This window comes from Gossypium raimondii, chromosome 7 (assembly GCF_025698545.1).
Source record: "Gossypium raimondii isolate GPD5lz chromosome 7, ASM2569854v1, whole genome shotgun sequence".
NCBI lineage: Eukaryota > Viridiplantae > Streptophyta > Magnoliopsida > Malvales > Malvaceae > Gossypium > Gossypium raimondii.
The window spans coordinates 9374849-9388783 of NC_068571.1; the positions used below are offsets into that span (position 1 = coordinate 9374849).

General features: G+C 35.6%; 1 protein-coding gene and 2 long non-coding RNA genes across 3 annotated transcripts; all 3 read right to left on the minus strand.

Annotated features, from left to right (window-relative positions):
* Positions 1-3639: 3639 nt before the first annotated feature.
* Positions 3640-5325, minus strand: LOC128042386 (uncharacterized). The gene is made up of 3 exons (XR_008197710.1): positions 5284-5325; positions 4733-4819; positions 3640-3934 (listed from the first exon to the last, which is right to left on the minus strand). It is a non-coding gene; the product is annotated as an uncharacterized LOC128042386 (long non-coding RNA).
* Positions 5326-9018: 3693 nt separating this feature from the next.
* LOC128042483 (uncharacterized) lies at positions 9019-10394 on the minus strand. The gene is made up of 2 exons (XM_052633833.1): positions 10290-10394; positions 9019-9894 (listed from the first exon to the last, which is right to left on the minus strand). Exons 1-2 carry the CDS (start codon positions 10392-10394, stop codon positions 9019-9021), a joined length of 981 nt encoding a protein of 326 aa, XP_052489793.1.
* Positions 10395-11414: 1020 nt separating this feature from the next.
* Positions 11415-13192, minus strand: LOC128042387 (uncharacterized). Its single transcript, XR_008197711.1, has 3 exons — positions 12824-13192; positions 12274-12360; positions 11415-11481 (listed from the first exon to the last, which is right to left on the minus strand). It is a non-coding gene; the product is annotated as an uncharacterized LOC128042387 (long non-coding RNA).
* Between the last annotated feature and the right edge of the window lie 743 nt (positions 13193-13935).

Here is a 13935-nt window from a genome sequence, read left to right on the forward strand (position 1 = left end):
GGTGTTAAGAATCGGTGTTGGCTGATGGCAAGCAGAAGATCAAGTGTCAAGGATAGGGGAAGGGGAAGGGGAAGGGAAAGGGAAAGGAAAATTTTCCTGAAAATGTCTTACCGAAGTAGAAACGGTAAGACATTTTCCAAAACTAAAGGCTTCTTTTTCCCGTGTTTGTAATTGGTTTTACATGAGGAAAATATTTTCCAGCAAACAAACATCGAAAAATGTGGAAAATCAACTCCGGAAAATATTTTCCCCTATCAAACAGACCCTTAGTGAATTATAATATATAAATAGATATCATTTATAATAACACTTTTTAGCAACTTTTTTTGAATCAAAATCAACAAAACAGCTAAATAAAGATTAAGCACATATAAGGCAGCAGCTATATGAAACTTCATACTATCAAAATGTTAGAATTTTGGTTTTGTTGTTAACTTCTATGTACCCATTTGTATTAAAGATTTTCTATTATGTGACATTGTAGGGGAGGGTATACCCTTCTACTATAATTAGATTTTTGTTGTCGGTGAAGGATGCACATAAAATTTTTCATCAAAGTTAATTGATTAAAAGAGGTTCATTTAACCCACTTGAATTAGTCCGATTTGTAGAGTATATGTAACACCTCTAACCTGAGTCTGTGGCTAGAACAGGGTTACGGAGCATTACCGGAGTTTACAGAACAAATAGACAGAAATTTTAAACATTTCACATCACATAATATACATGTCAGAAACCAATCAAAATTAAACACATTGTCCCTTATACGAGCCATCGAGGCCCAAAATACATATTAGAAACAAATCGGGACTAAATCGGAAACTTAGAAAATTTTTCGAAAGCATTTAATATTTTCAACACTGCAAGGGTCACACTGCCATGTGACCATGCCGTGTGACTCACACAGTCAAGAGACACGCCCTTGTCTAAGGCTGTGTAACTCACTGGCTTGCATTCTTTTTAAAAGATACTGGGGACACACAGCAGTATCACCTGGCTGTGTGTCACACACAGCTGAGACACACGCCCGTGTCTCTGCCCGTGTGGACAAAAATAGGCTATTTTATAAACCATTTTTCTCACCCAACAAGGCATGTACCTTCAGTTAACATTGTGCATATCAACAAGCCAAAATTAGGCACTAAAACATACCAAAATCAAGCTTTTCACATATAATATCTTCACATACAACCAATATGCCTTTAGGCACCTCAGATGACAGATTATAACATATGTACTCATGTATTCAATATATTCATATGTATAACTAACTTATATGCATATTTGTACCCAAGGTTTACCAAACTAATTTGCATTATTTCAAACTAAGTCACTTACCTACCAAAACATACCATTTGATGCCAAAATGTATTTCAAATACTAGCATATTTAGTTATATATACCTTACATATCAAGGTACCGATTCATGATCAACTCATCGCATACTAAAACACATGTATATAAATGCACATTTAGCTAACACTTTACCTTTCACTATACAACCATAAACTAAACCACACATCAACCACATAAGGCAAATATGCACAAACCAAAATGTGCCAAAACACAAGCCAAATAAGTGGCTAATCTCCACAAAATACATATAAGCCAACATTTAGCCAAAATAACGTATACATGCCATTATAATCGAAATCAAAACATCCAAAAGTACCGATAAAACCGATGGATAGTATGAAAGAACTCTAACAAGCTTCCAACCCAATCGAGCTTCTGATAATTTGAAAAGTAAAGAAAAATAAATACGTAAGCAATGAATACATAGTAAGCTCGTATAAACTTTAATCATATCAATTCATTTCAAATATGAAATTTATACATATCAAGAATAGTCCAATACCGATACCGCAAGATTCATGAAGTTATATTCAACAACTCACAAGGTGAATAAAAATCCACAACATCACTTATACATATCATTCCTAGCATAGTAGGATTTTAAATAATTTTAAAACTTACCACTCTTTCAAGAGCTCAAGCATATTTTCATTTGAACACTTACCATTTCAATACAACTTATAATTAAACATATTACCATTCAACCAATAGCTTGACACTTGCCTAATCATCAAAAAACAACATTTGTTAGCGTACTTGAACGTATTTCATATAATTTCAACACCGATAATCTTATTATCTCTACATGTCACTCTTGAGTTTATTACTCGTCTCAACTTACATAATTTCCATGTATCAACATATCAAGATATTGATATATATACATATAATGAAACATATCATTTTCTTACTATTTCTTCATATACATATATTATCCAAGACAACTCCTGATATTTTACCATTCAAAGAACGACTTACGGATTTGAGTACATCGTTAACAGAAGCTCGAAAGCTGAATAAAAGCTCGTAAGAGTTGAATAGAAGCTCGTAAGAGCTGAACAGAAACTCATAAGAGTTTAATAGAAGCTCGTAAGAGCTGAACAGAAACTCATATGAGTTAAACAAAAGCTCATAAGAGCTAAACAAAAAGTAAAACACAAGATTTCGTAACAAATGCTGAACCCTAGTTTACTTAGGTAATTTGCCAATATCTTCCTCCAATACCGCCAATTCGCCAAATCACGAATGTACTCAAATCTCGCGTTCAATCCAAACTGAGTATTAAATTTGATAATATTTTTCCAACAATAATTCAATTCCAACAATATAACATATATATATTACCAATCACCAATTAACATTCACTTTAATCAAAATTATACAGAATACAGATCATACGAACTTACCTAGTTAAATTGCAGAAATACTAATATTCAGGGGCATTTTGGAAACTTTCCATTTTCCTCGATTTGGAGGAGCAGGTATTTCTAAGTTTAAGAAAAAATTCAATTTGTTTTCAATATTTTCGAGTTTTGGTTTAACTATCTTCATTAATGTATTATTATTTTGCTGAGAATTGATACAGTGTCCAGTTAGCCATGGGTTAGGCATGTTAAGGACATAGTATCTGTAACACCCCTTACCCGAGACCGTTTCCGGAGTCGAGCACGAGGCATTACTTAGCTTATCTTACCAATTCGGAGCATAAAAACTAGGTTTGAAAATTTATTTCACTATTTACAGCAAATCTGTCCAATCGCGCAGCAGTTACTAAATTAATTATAACTTGAGCTACAGAACTCAAAATTTAATTCCGTAAATTTTCCCTGAAACTAGACTCATATATCTACTCACCATAAAATTTTTAGAATTTTTGGTTCAGCCAATTAGTACAGTTTATTAGTTAAAGTCTCCCCTGTTTCACCATTAGACTATTCTGACCTCTTGTTACTAAAAATAACTTTTCTCGTTATAGGATTTTCATATGCTATTACCACTTGTTCCTACAGAAAATAGACTCATTAAGGAATCTAAGCATGTAAATTTCAACTCATAACCATTTTTGTACAATTTGTAATTATTTTCTAAACTCAGAACAGGGACTCCAAAACTGTTCTGACCCTGTCTCACGAAAATTCACATATCTTAAAATATAAATTTCCTTTTCTACACCGTTATTTTTCTATGAAAATAGACTCAACAAGATTCAATTCCATATATCATTCACCCTATAATTCATTTTATACTATCTTGGGTGATTTTTCAAATTCACGTCACTGTGCTGCCTGAATTCTGTTTCTTTGCAAAATTTTATCCTTTCATGATTTCCATGCATAATTTATCACCTAATCTTTCATAACAACAAACACCTTCATCCTTAACCATTTTAATGACCATACATCATCAAATACTTACACATCACTCATTAGCAAAATCATCATTACAAACATACAAAAAAAACTAAATCCCTATACATGCCATAACTCAAACGTGATTCGATATAAAATACCGAGCAGTTGTGGTTGATAGTGTGGACGATCTCCGACTTCTTTAGGATCCTTGAAGTAGCTTTGCAATACTATAAGAGAAAGAGAAATAAAAGAAGTAAGCATAAAGCTTAGTAAGTTTACTAGCAAATAAATAACAATATTTAACTTAAATAATTAAACTCAATGTCTATATCTCTAGTTTACTCTTTAGTTAATCTCATACTAGTTCTCTTACTTGTTTACTTAGAATACTTGTGTGCATAACTTACTCAATCCTTGCTGCATCGTTGAACATCAATTGATAGTATAATAAGTTCTTAAGTCTTACAACTTACCTGAGCTTGCCATTTATGCTTTAAACTGAACTTTCATGAACATGATTCATTTACAAGCCCGTTGAGCTACATTGGAATAATAAGGATACTCGGGTCTCTTCTGATAATAACATGCCAAAGCCATGTCCCAGACATGGTCTTACATGGGATGTTCTCATGTTGGTGCCCATGCCATGTCCCAGACATGGTCTTATAGGGGACCTCTCATCTCGGTGCCAACGCCATGTCCCAGACATGGTCTTACATGGGACCTCTCGTCTCGGTGCCCATGCCATGTCCCAGACATGGTCTTACAGGGGACCTCTTATGATCTTAAGGATGCCAATGCCATGTCCCAGACATGGTCTTACATGGGATCTCTTTACCCAAATGTCATGACATTCGTATCCAGTACCATCCTTATGTATCAACGGGACTTTTAAATTTTAATTCTCTATCATTTCATGCTTAGATCATCATCAAATAAATTCATAAAATAAATTCATAGTTGCTGGAAAATAACAGCATTGATAATAAATATGGAAATATTGCATTTATTTACCGTAAACTTACCTCGGTACCAATTATAGCCAAATTCACCAACTTAGTCTTCAACTTTATTCTTCCCTTTGTCTAACCTCGAGTTTCGTACTTCTTGATCTAAAATAGTAAATTTAACTTATTTAATAATCACATTCATCAAAACATCCTCGACTCTAACTTTTCAAAATTACAATTTTGCCCCTAAACTTTTACATAATTACATTTTTGCCCCAAGGCTTGGAAATTAAACTTCATCTCTTATTCTTATGTTTTATAACATTCTGAACATTTTTCCCTTCTATGGAAACATCAAATTCCCACTCTAACATGTACTTATGAACATTAGGTATTTTTACCGATTATGTCGTTTTACTCGTTTGCACTTAAAATCGCTTAGCAAAAGTTGTTTAACATAATTTATAGCTTCATATTCTATCATAAAACATCAAAATAAACACTTTTCACCTATGGGTATTTTTCCAAATATAAACCCTAGGCTAAATTATTGCTAGAATAAGCTAAATTAAGCTACCGGATCTCAAAACGTAAAGAACATTAAAAGCGGGCTTGGGATCACTTACTATGGAGCTTGGAAGCTTGAAAACCCTAACTATGGCTTCCCCTTGCTGATTTCGTTCATATGAAGAAGATGAGCATAATTTGTCATCTTTTTCCTTTTAATTCATTTTAATTACTAGATTACCAAATTGCCCCTAACTTAAAAATTTTCTATTTCACTTATCTCATGTCCATTTTGTCTACCAAGTTACCAATGGTATAGTTACCATATAAGGACCTCTAATTTAAAGTTTCATAACAATTGGACACCTCTAACATGTAGAACTCAACTTTTGCACTTTTTACAATTTAGTCCTTTTGGCTAAATTGAGTGCCCAAACGTCGAAATTTTCGAACGAAATTTTCACGAAATCATTTTGTGAAATTGTAGACCATAAAATATAATAAAATAAAATTTTTCTCATCGGATTTGTGGTCCCAAACCACTGTTCGATAACCTCAAATTTGGGCCATTACAACTCTCGCCTTTTTTTAGGATTTTCGTCCTCGAAAATCTTACCAGTGAAGAGATTCGGGTATTGCTTCCTCATTGTCTCTTCCGGTTCCCATGTTGCTTCCTCAATCCCGTGCTTTTGCCATAGCACTTTCACCAAATTTACCTTTTTGTTTCTAAGCTCCTTTGTTTCTCGTGCTAATACTTTAACCTGGTTCTTCATTATAAGTCATATCCGGATGAATTTCTACTGTTGGAGTAATAACATGCGAAGGATCTGATCGATACCGTTGTAGCATAGATACATGAAATACATTATGAATTTTGTCGAGTTCCGGTGGTAAAGCCAATCGGTAAGCAATCGGTCCAATTCTTTCTATAATCTCATATGGTCCGATAAATCTTGGACTCAATTTACCCTTTCGATCGAACCGAGAACTTTCTTCCAAGGAGACACTTTTAAGAATACTTTATCACCCACCTAAAATTCAATCTCCTTCGTTTAAGATCGGCGATGACTTCGACGATCGGAAGTCGCTTAGACTATCTCGAATCGCCTTACTTTTCTTTTGTTTCCGGATCAAATCAACCCGTGTATCTTCTTTTCACTAAGCTCTACCCAATATAACGGTGTTCTACATTTTCTACCATACAAAGCTTCATACGGAGCCATTTTAATACTAGATCGATAATCATTATTGTAAGCAAATTCAATCAAAGGTAGATACATTTCCCAATTACCTTGCAACTCTAATACGCAACATCGGAGCATATCTTCCAATACCGAATTACACGCCAGATTGGCCATCCGTGCGAGGATGAAATGCGATCTTGAAATACAACCGAGTACCCAAAGCTTCTTGTAATTTGTTCCGAAACGAGACGTAAATCGGGATCTCATGCGATATAATGGAGACAGGCACTCCATGTAGTCTAACAATCTCGAGATATATACAATTCACCAATTTATCTAAAGAACAATCCATACATACTTGGGATAAAGTCGCGGACTTTGTCAATCGATCGACAATTACCCAAATGGCATCTTTCTTCTTTGGAGACATCGGCAACCCAGATACAAAATCCATAGTGACTCTTTCCCATTTCCATTCCGGTATAGTGATTGGTTGAAGCAACCCCAAAGGTACCTGATGTTCAGCTTTAACCTGCTGACATACTAAACATCTTGATACAAACTCAGAGATATCACGTTTCATACCCGGCCACCAATACATCTTTTTCAAGTCATTATACATTTTATTACTCCCCGGATGTACAGACATAGTACCGCTATGGGCCTCGTGTAGAATCTTCTGTTTAAGCTCGGAATTCTTCGGTACACATACTCTACCTCTAAATAATAAACAACCATCAGTCCCAGTCTGAAATTCTGAATCATTACCGGACTCATAATGTGCCCGTTTAGCCTGTAACTTTTCATCATTTTTCTGAGCCTCACATATTTGTTGACGAAACATCGATTTAGCCTTCGTTTCAGCTATGATTGAACCATCATCAGTCAGTGACAACCGGGCATTCATAGCTCGTAAAGCAAATAGAGATTTTCGGCTCAAAGCATCAGCTACCATATTAGCCTTACCCGGATGGTAATCAATAACCAAATCATAATCCTTTATCAGTTCAAGCCACCTGCGTTGTCTTAGATTCAAATCTTTCTGTGTCATCAAATATTTCAAGCTTTTGTGATCAGTATAAATATGACACTTTTCACCATATAAATAATGCCGCCATATTTTCAATGCAAATACAATAGCAGCTAACTCGAGATCATGTACCGGGTAGTTTCTTTCATGTGGCTTAAGTTGTCTTGAAGCATAGGCTATTACTTTATCTTCTTGCATCAAGACACAACCCAAACCATTTAATGATGCATCACTATAAATAATAAATTCATTACCCGATTCTGGCTGTACCAACACAGGTGCTTCCGTCAACAATTTCTTCAATCGGTCAAAACTTTGCTGGCATTTATCTGTCCATTCAAATTTAACATCTTTCTGTAATAAACGAGTCATTGGAGAAGCTATCATAGAAAACCCCGACAAATCTCCGATAATAACCAACTAAACCCAAGAAACTTCTAACTTCGGATACATTCTTGGTGGACTCCAATTGACAATAGCTGAAATTTTACTCGGATCTACCCTGATGCCTTCTGCGGATACAATATGTCCGAGAAAACCTACCTCTCGAAGCCAAAATTCACATTTACTGAATTTAGCATAAAGTTTCTTTTCACGCAGAATTTGCAACACTATTTTCAAATGTTCGCATGCTCGGTTTCATCCCGAGAATAAACTAAAATGTCATCAATAAAAACTACTACAAACCTATCTAGATACGGTCTGAATATCCGGTTCATCAAATCCATGAATACTGCAGGTGCATTAGTCAACCCACACGGCATAACCAGAAACTCATAATGCCCATACCTGGTTCTGAAAGCTGTCTTTGGCACATCTGACTCTTTTACCCGTAACTGGTAATAACCCGATCGGAGATCAATCTTTGAAAATACTGTGGCACCTTTCAGTTGATCAAATAAGTCATCAATTCGAGGCAATGGGTACTTATTCTTTATAGTTACCTTATTGAGCTGTCGATAGTCGATACACAATCTCAAAGACCCGTCTTTCTTTTTCACAAACAGAACTGGAGCACCCCAAGGTGAATGACTCGGACGAACAAAACCTCTGTCAACAAGTTCCTGTAACTGTACCTTTAACTCTTTTAACTCTGTCGGAGCCATACGATACGGAGCTATAGAAATTGGGGTAGTTCCCTGAATCAGATCTATAGAAAATTCCACTTCTCTTTCTGGTGGCAACCCTGGTAATTCCTCTAGAAACACATCAGAAAATTCACATACAACTGGCACTGCCTGTATCTTTGACTCAGATACTTTAGTATCCAACACATACGCCAAATAAACATCATACCATTTTCTGACACACCTCTGAGCTGACATCACTAAAATTACATCAGATAATTCATCTGTCTGATCAGATTTAACCCGAAGTAATTCTCCATTCTGGCACTTCAGTACAACATATTTCATCTCTGATTTACTCTTTGCGTCATCTTTGAGTTAACCAATCCATGCCCAATATCACATCAAACTCATCAAAAGGCAATAACATCAAGTCAACCGGGAAACAAATACCTTTTATCATCAGTGGACAATTTTTACAAACTTTATCCACCATCACAAAGCGCCCAGGGGTTAGAGACTTTAACCATAAATTCGATGAGGTTCAATGACAAATTTTAACAAATGCTAATTTCATGCATATATATGAATGTACTGAGCCGGATCAATTAATGCAATAACATTAGTATCATAAAGAGAAAGTGTACCCGTAATTATATCAGGAGAGGACGCCTCTTCACGAGCACGAATAGCATATGTTCTCGCGGGTGCTCTAACATCTGATCTCGCTGCTGAATCTCTGGATGCACTCCTATTACTCGCCCCCACTCCTGGGTTTCTCTGCGGTCTACCTCTGGTAGGAGCATTACCTGATCTCGCACTCGTTATTTCTTCTCTTTTAGTTGTTTCAGGACAATCCCGGATAAAGTGATCGGATGCTCCACATCTAAAACAAACATTTTCACCTGCTCTACACTCTCCGGGGTGGCGTCTCCCACATTGAGAACATTCAGGCCTAGGAGGTCGAGTACTGCCTGTACTTGCAACTGTAGTGGTTTGAGCTCTAAAACCCTCGAATCTTCTACTTCTGCTTCGGCCAGAATATATCTGTGGAAAATGTGATCCGCTAGAGAGCTCCCTAGGCCTCTTAGATGTAGACTGAAATGATTTACTCATTTGCCTCTTCTTTGTATCCTGCGCTCCAGCTTCAGCTTTGCTCTTCTCTTTTTCTTTTAACAAGTCTTCTACTTTACAAGCTCTTTCTACCAGAACAACAAACTCTCTGATTTCCAATACACCCACTGATAGTCGGATGTCATCATTAAGCCCATCTTCAAATCTCTTGCACATGTTGGCTTCGGTGGATACAAATTCCCGAGCATACTTACTAAGTCTGACAAATTCGCGTTCATATTCAGTCACAGACATTTTACCTTGTTTTAGTTCAAGAAACTCCTTCCTTTTCTGATCTATAAATCTCTGGCTGATGTACTTCTTTCGGAACTCCTCCTGAAAGAAATCCCATGTAACCCTCTCACTTGGTACTACTGACACGAGGGTCTTCCACCAATGGTAAGCTGAATCTCGAAGAAGTGAAACAACACACTTTATACATTCTTCCGGAGTACAAGATAATTCTTCAAAACCACGATTGTATTCTCAAGCCGAATTCGCTTTTCCGCATCATCATCTTTGGTAGCCCAAATTCTTCAAATTTCTTGCTTCCTAATCTTATCAACAGTGGTCTCTCCTCGATAAGTATACCTGCAATGGGAAGCTACATGGGGAACCTGTGAATCTTGAGGGGGTGGAGGTCTTACAGCCGGATTCGTACGAACGAACTCGGCAAACCAATCATTCATGGCTTGGAAGAAGGCTTCTCTAGCTCCTCCTCCCTGTCTAACTGATGCAGGCCTTTCACTAACATTAACATCTAGTGGCGCCGTCCCTTCTGCGGAAGCAGGCGCATTACTTTCTACTTCATCTGTACTAGCTCGTTCAGGATCCATAACTATAAAAGAAAACATTTTAAAATCGTCAGGAGTCGTCACACTATCAAAATATATAAGTATGGCATGTATAGGTAGACTCTTATTCATATTGCATATTTCCGAGAATCGACTAAACCTGCTCTGATACCAACAAAATGTAACACCCCTTACCCGAGACCGTTTCCGGAGTCGAGCACGAGGCATTACTTAGCTTATCTTACCAATTGAGCATAAAAACTAGGTTTGAAAATTTATTTCACTATTTACAGCAAATCTGTCCAATCGCGCAGCAGTTACTAAATTAATTATAACTTGAGCTACAGAACTCGAAATTTAATTCCGTAAATTTTCCCTGAAACTAGACTCATATATCTACTCACCATAAAATTTTTAGAATTTTGGTTCAGCCAATTAGTACAGTTTATTAGTTAAAGTCTCCCCTGTTTCACCATTCGACTATTCTGACCTCTTGTTACTAAAAATAACTTTTCTCGTTATAGGATTTTCATATGCTATTACCACTTGTTCCTACAGAAAATAGACTCATTAAGGAATCTAAGCATGTAAATTTCAACTCATAACCATTTTTGTACAATTTGTAATTATTTTCTAAACTCAGAACAGGGGACTCCAAAAACTGTTCTGACCCTGTCTCACGAAAATTCACATATCTTAAAATATAAATTTCCTTTTTCTACACCGTTATTTTTCTATGAAAATAGACTCAACAAGATTCAATTCCATATATCATTCACCCTATAATTCATTTTATACTATCTTGGGTGATTTTTCAAATTCACGTCACTGTGCTGCCTGAATTCTGTTTCTTTGCAAAATTTTATCCTTTCATGATTTCCATGCATAATTTATCACCTAATCTTTCATAACAACAAACACCTTCATCCTTAACCATTTTAATGACCATACATCATCAAATACTTACACATCACTCATTAGCAAAATCATCATTACAAACATACAAAAAACTAAATCCCTATACATGCCATAACTCAAACGTGATTCGATATAAAATACCGAAGCGCTTGTGGTTGATAGTGTGGACGATCTCCGACTTCTTTAGGATCCTTGAAGTAGCTTTGCAATACTATAAGAGAAAGAGAAATAAAAGAAGTAAGCATAAAGCTTAGTAAGTTTACTAGCAAATAAATAACAATATTTAACTTAAATAATTAAACTCAATGTCTATATCTCTAGTTTACTCTTTAGTTAATCTCATACTAGTTCTCTTACTTGTTTACTTAGAATACTTGTGTGCATAACTTACTCAATCCTTGCTGCATCGTTGAACATCAATTGATAGTATAATAAGTTCTTAAGTCTTACAACTTACAGAGCTTGCCATTTATGCTTTAAACCGAACTTTCATGAACATGATTCATTTACAAGCCCGTTGAGCTACATTGGAATAATAAGGATACTCGGGTCTCTTCGATAATAACATGCCAAAGCCATGTCCCAGACATGGTCTTACATGGGATGTTCTCATGTTAGTGCCCATGCCATGTCCTGACATGGTCTTATAGGGACCTCTCATCTCGATATAACGCCATGTCCCAGACATGGTCTTACATGGGACCTCTCGTCTCGGTGCCCATGCCATGTCCCGACATGGTCTTCTGAGGGACCTCTTATGATCTTAAGGATGCCAATGCCATGTCCCAGACATGGTCTTACATGGGATCTCTTTACCCAAATGTCATGACATTCGTATCCAGTACCATCCTTATGTATCAACGGGACTTTTAAATTTTAATTCTCTATCATTTCATGCTTAGATCATCATCAAATAAATTCATAAAATAAATTCATAGTTGCTGGAAAATAACAGCATTGATAATAAATATGGAAATATTGCATTTATTTACCGTAAACTTACCTCGGTACCAATTATAGCCAAATTCACCAACTTAGTCTTCAACTTTATTCTTCCCTTTGTCTAACCTCGAGTTTCGTACTTCTTGATCTAAAATAGTAAATTTAACTTATTTAATAATCACATTCATCAAAACATCCTCGACTCTAACTTTTCAAAATTACAATTTTGCCCTAAACTTTTACATAATTACATTTTGCCCCAAGGCTTGGAAATTAAACTTCATCTCTTATTCTTATGTTTTATAACATTCTGAACATTTTCCTTCTATGGAAACATCAAATTCCCACTCTAACATGTACTTATGAACATTAGGTATTTTTACCGATTATGTCGTTTTACTCGTTTGCACTTAAAATCGCTTAGCAAAAGTTGTTTAACATAATTTATAGCTTCATATTCTATCATAAAACATCAAAATAAACACTTTTCACCTATGGGTATTTTTCCAAATATAAACCCTAGGCTAAATTATTGCTAGAATAAGCTAAATTAAGCTACCGGGATCTCAAAAACGTAAAGAACATTAAAAACGGGGCTTGGGATCACTTACTATGGAGCTTGGAAGCTTGAAAACCCTAACTATGGCTTCCCCCCTTGCTGATTTCGTTCATATGAAGAAGATGAGCATAATTTGTCATCTTTTTCCCTTTTAATTCATTTTAATTACTAGATTACCAAATTGCCCCTAACTTAAAAATTTTCTATTTCACTTATCTCATGTCCATTTTTGTCTACCAAGTTACCAATGGTATAGTTACCATATAAGGACCTCTAATTTAAAGTTTCATAACAATTGGACACCTCTAACATGTAGAACTCAACTTTTGCACTTTTTACAATTTAGTCCTTTTGGCTAAATTGAGTGCCCAAACGTCGAAATTTTCGAACGAAATTTTCACGAAATCATTTTGTGAAATTGTAGACCATAAAAATATAATAAAAATAAAATTTTTCTCATCGGATTTGTGGTCCCGAAACCACTGTTTCGATAACCTCAAATTTGGGCCATTACAGTATCCCTGTAGGCAACTTAATTAATTTGGAAATCTAGATAGTAGAACCCCCTGTAGGAAATAAGAAAACAAAAAATGTTTGTTTTCCTTAGAAGAACCAATTCTTCTGCAAGCTTTGTTTCTAATCAATCCCAAGAATCTGACCAAACCTCAAACAACACTGTTAATGAACAAGAAGAACATTATGAAAATATTCCCCAAAGATTTGATAATTGGACTCTTCCAAGAGTTCCAACAAACCAAGTTTACAAAAAAATAACTTTTGAAAATTTAAATGTTTTTTGCAGCTGTCGAAACCACATTTAAATTTGAAAAAAAAATTTAGTTTAGTTGTCGACTTGAAAATGAAAATTAGAGTCGCCACCGATATTTTATTGAGGTGTGATCGGATCACCTTGAAAATAATTCTAGGTCTGCAAATTTTGAGAAAATAGGTTCGGGAGTCGGTTACGCACGAGGAAGGGTTAGCACCCTCGTGACGCCCAAAATTGGTACCGAATTGATTGTTTAATGTCTTAATCTCAAAATTTTGAAAAGATTTTAAAATACGATCCTTCGAAGTTTAAATTTGAATAAACCAAATTGAATAATAAGACGCACTTATTTCGAAGAAATAAATTGCCACACTCAGTGAGTTAGGGTGCAACAA

Coding starts and splice junctions, on each gene's coding strand:
- LOC128042483 (XM_052633833.1), bottom strand. CDS start 10,394: ATGGATCCTGAACGAGCTAGTACAGATGAAGTAGAAAGTAATGCGCCT. Junction 9,895..10,289: donor TTAGTGAAAGGCCTGCATCA/GTTAGACAGGGA, acceptor GATTTCTTTCAG/GAGGAGTTCCGAAAGAAGTA.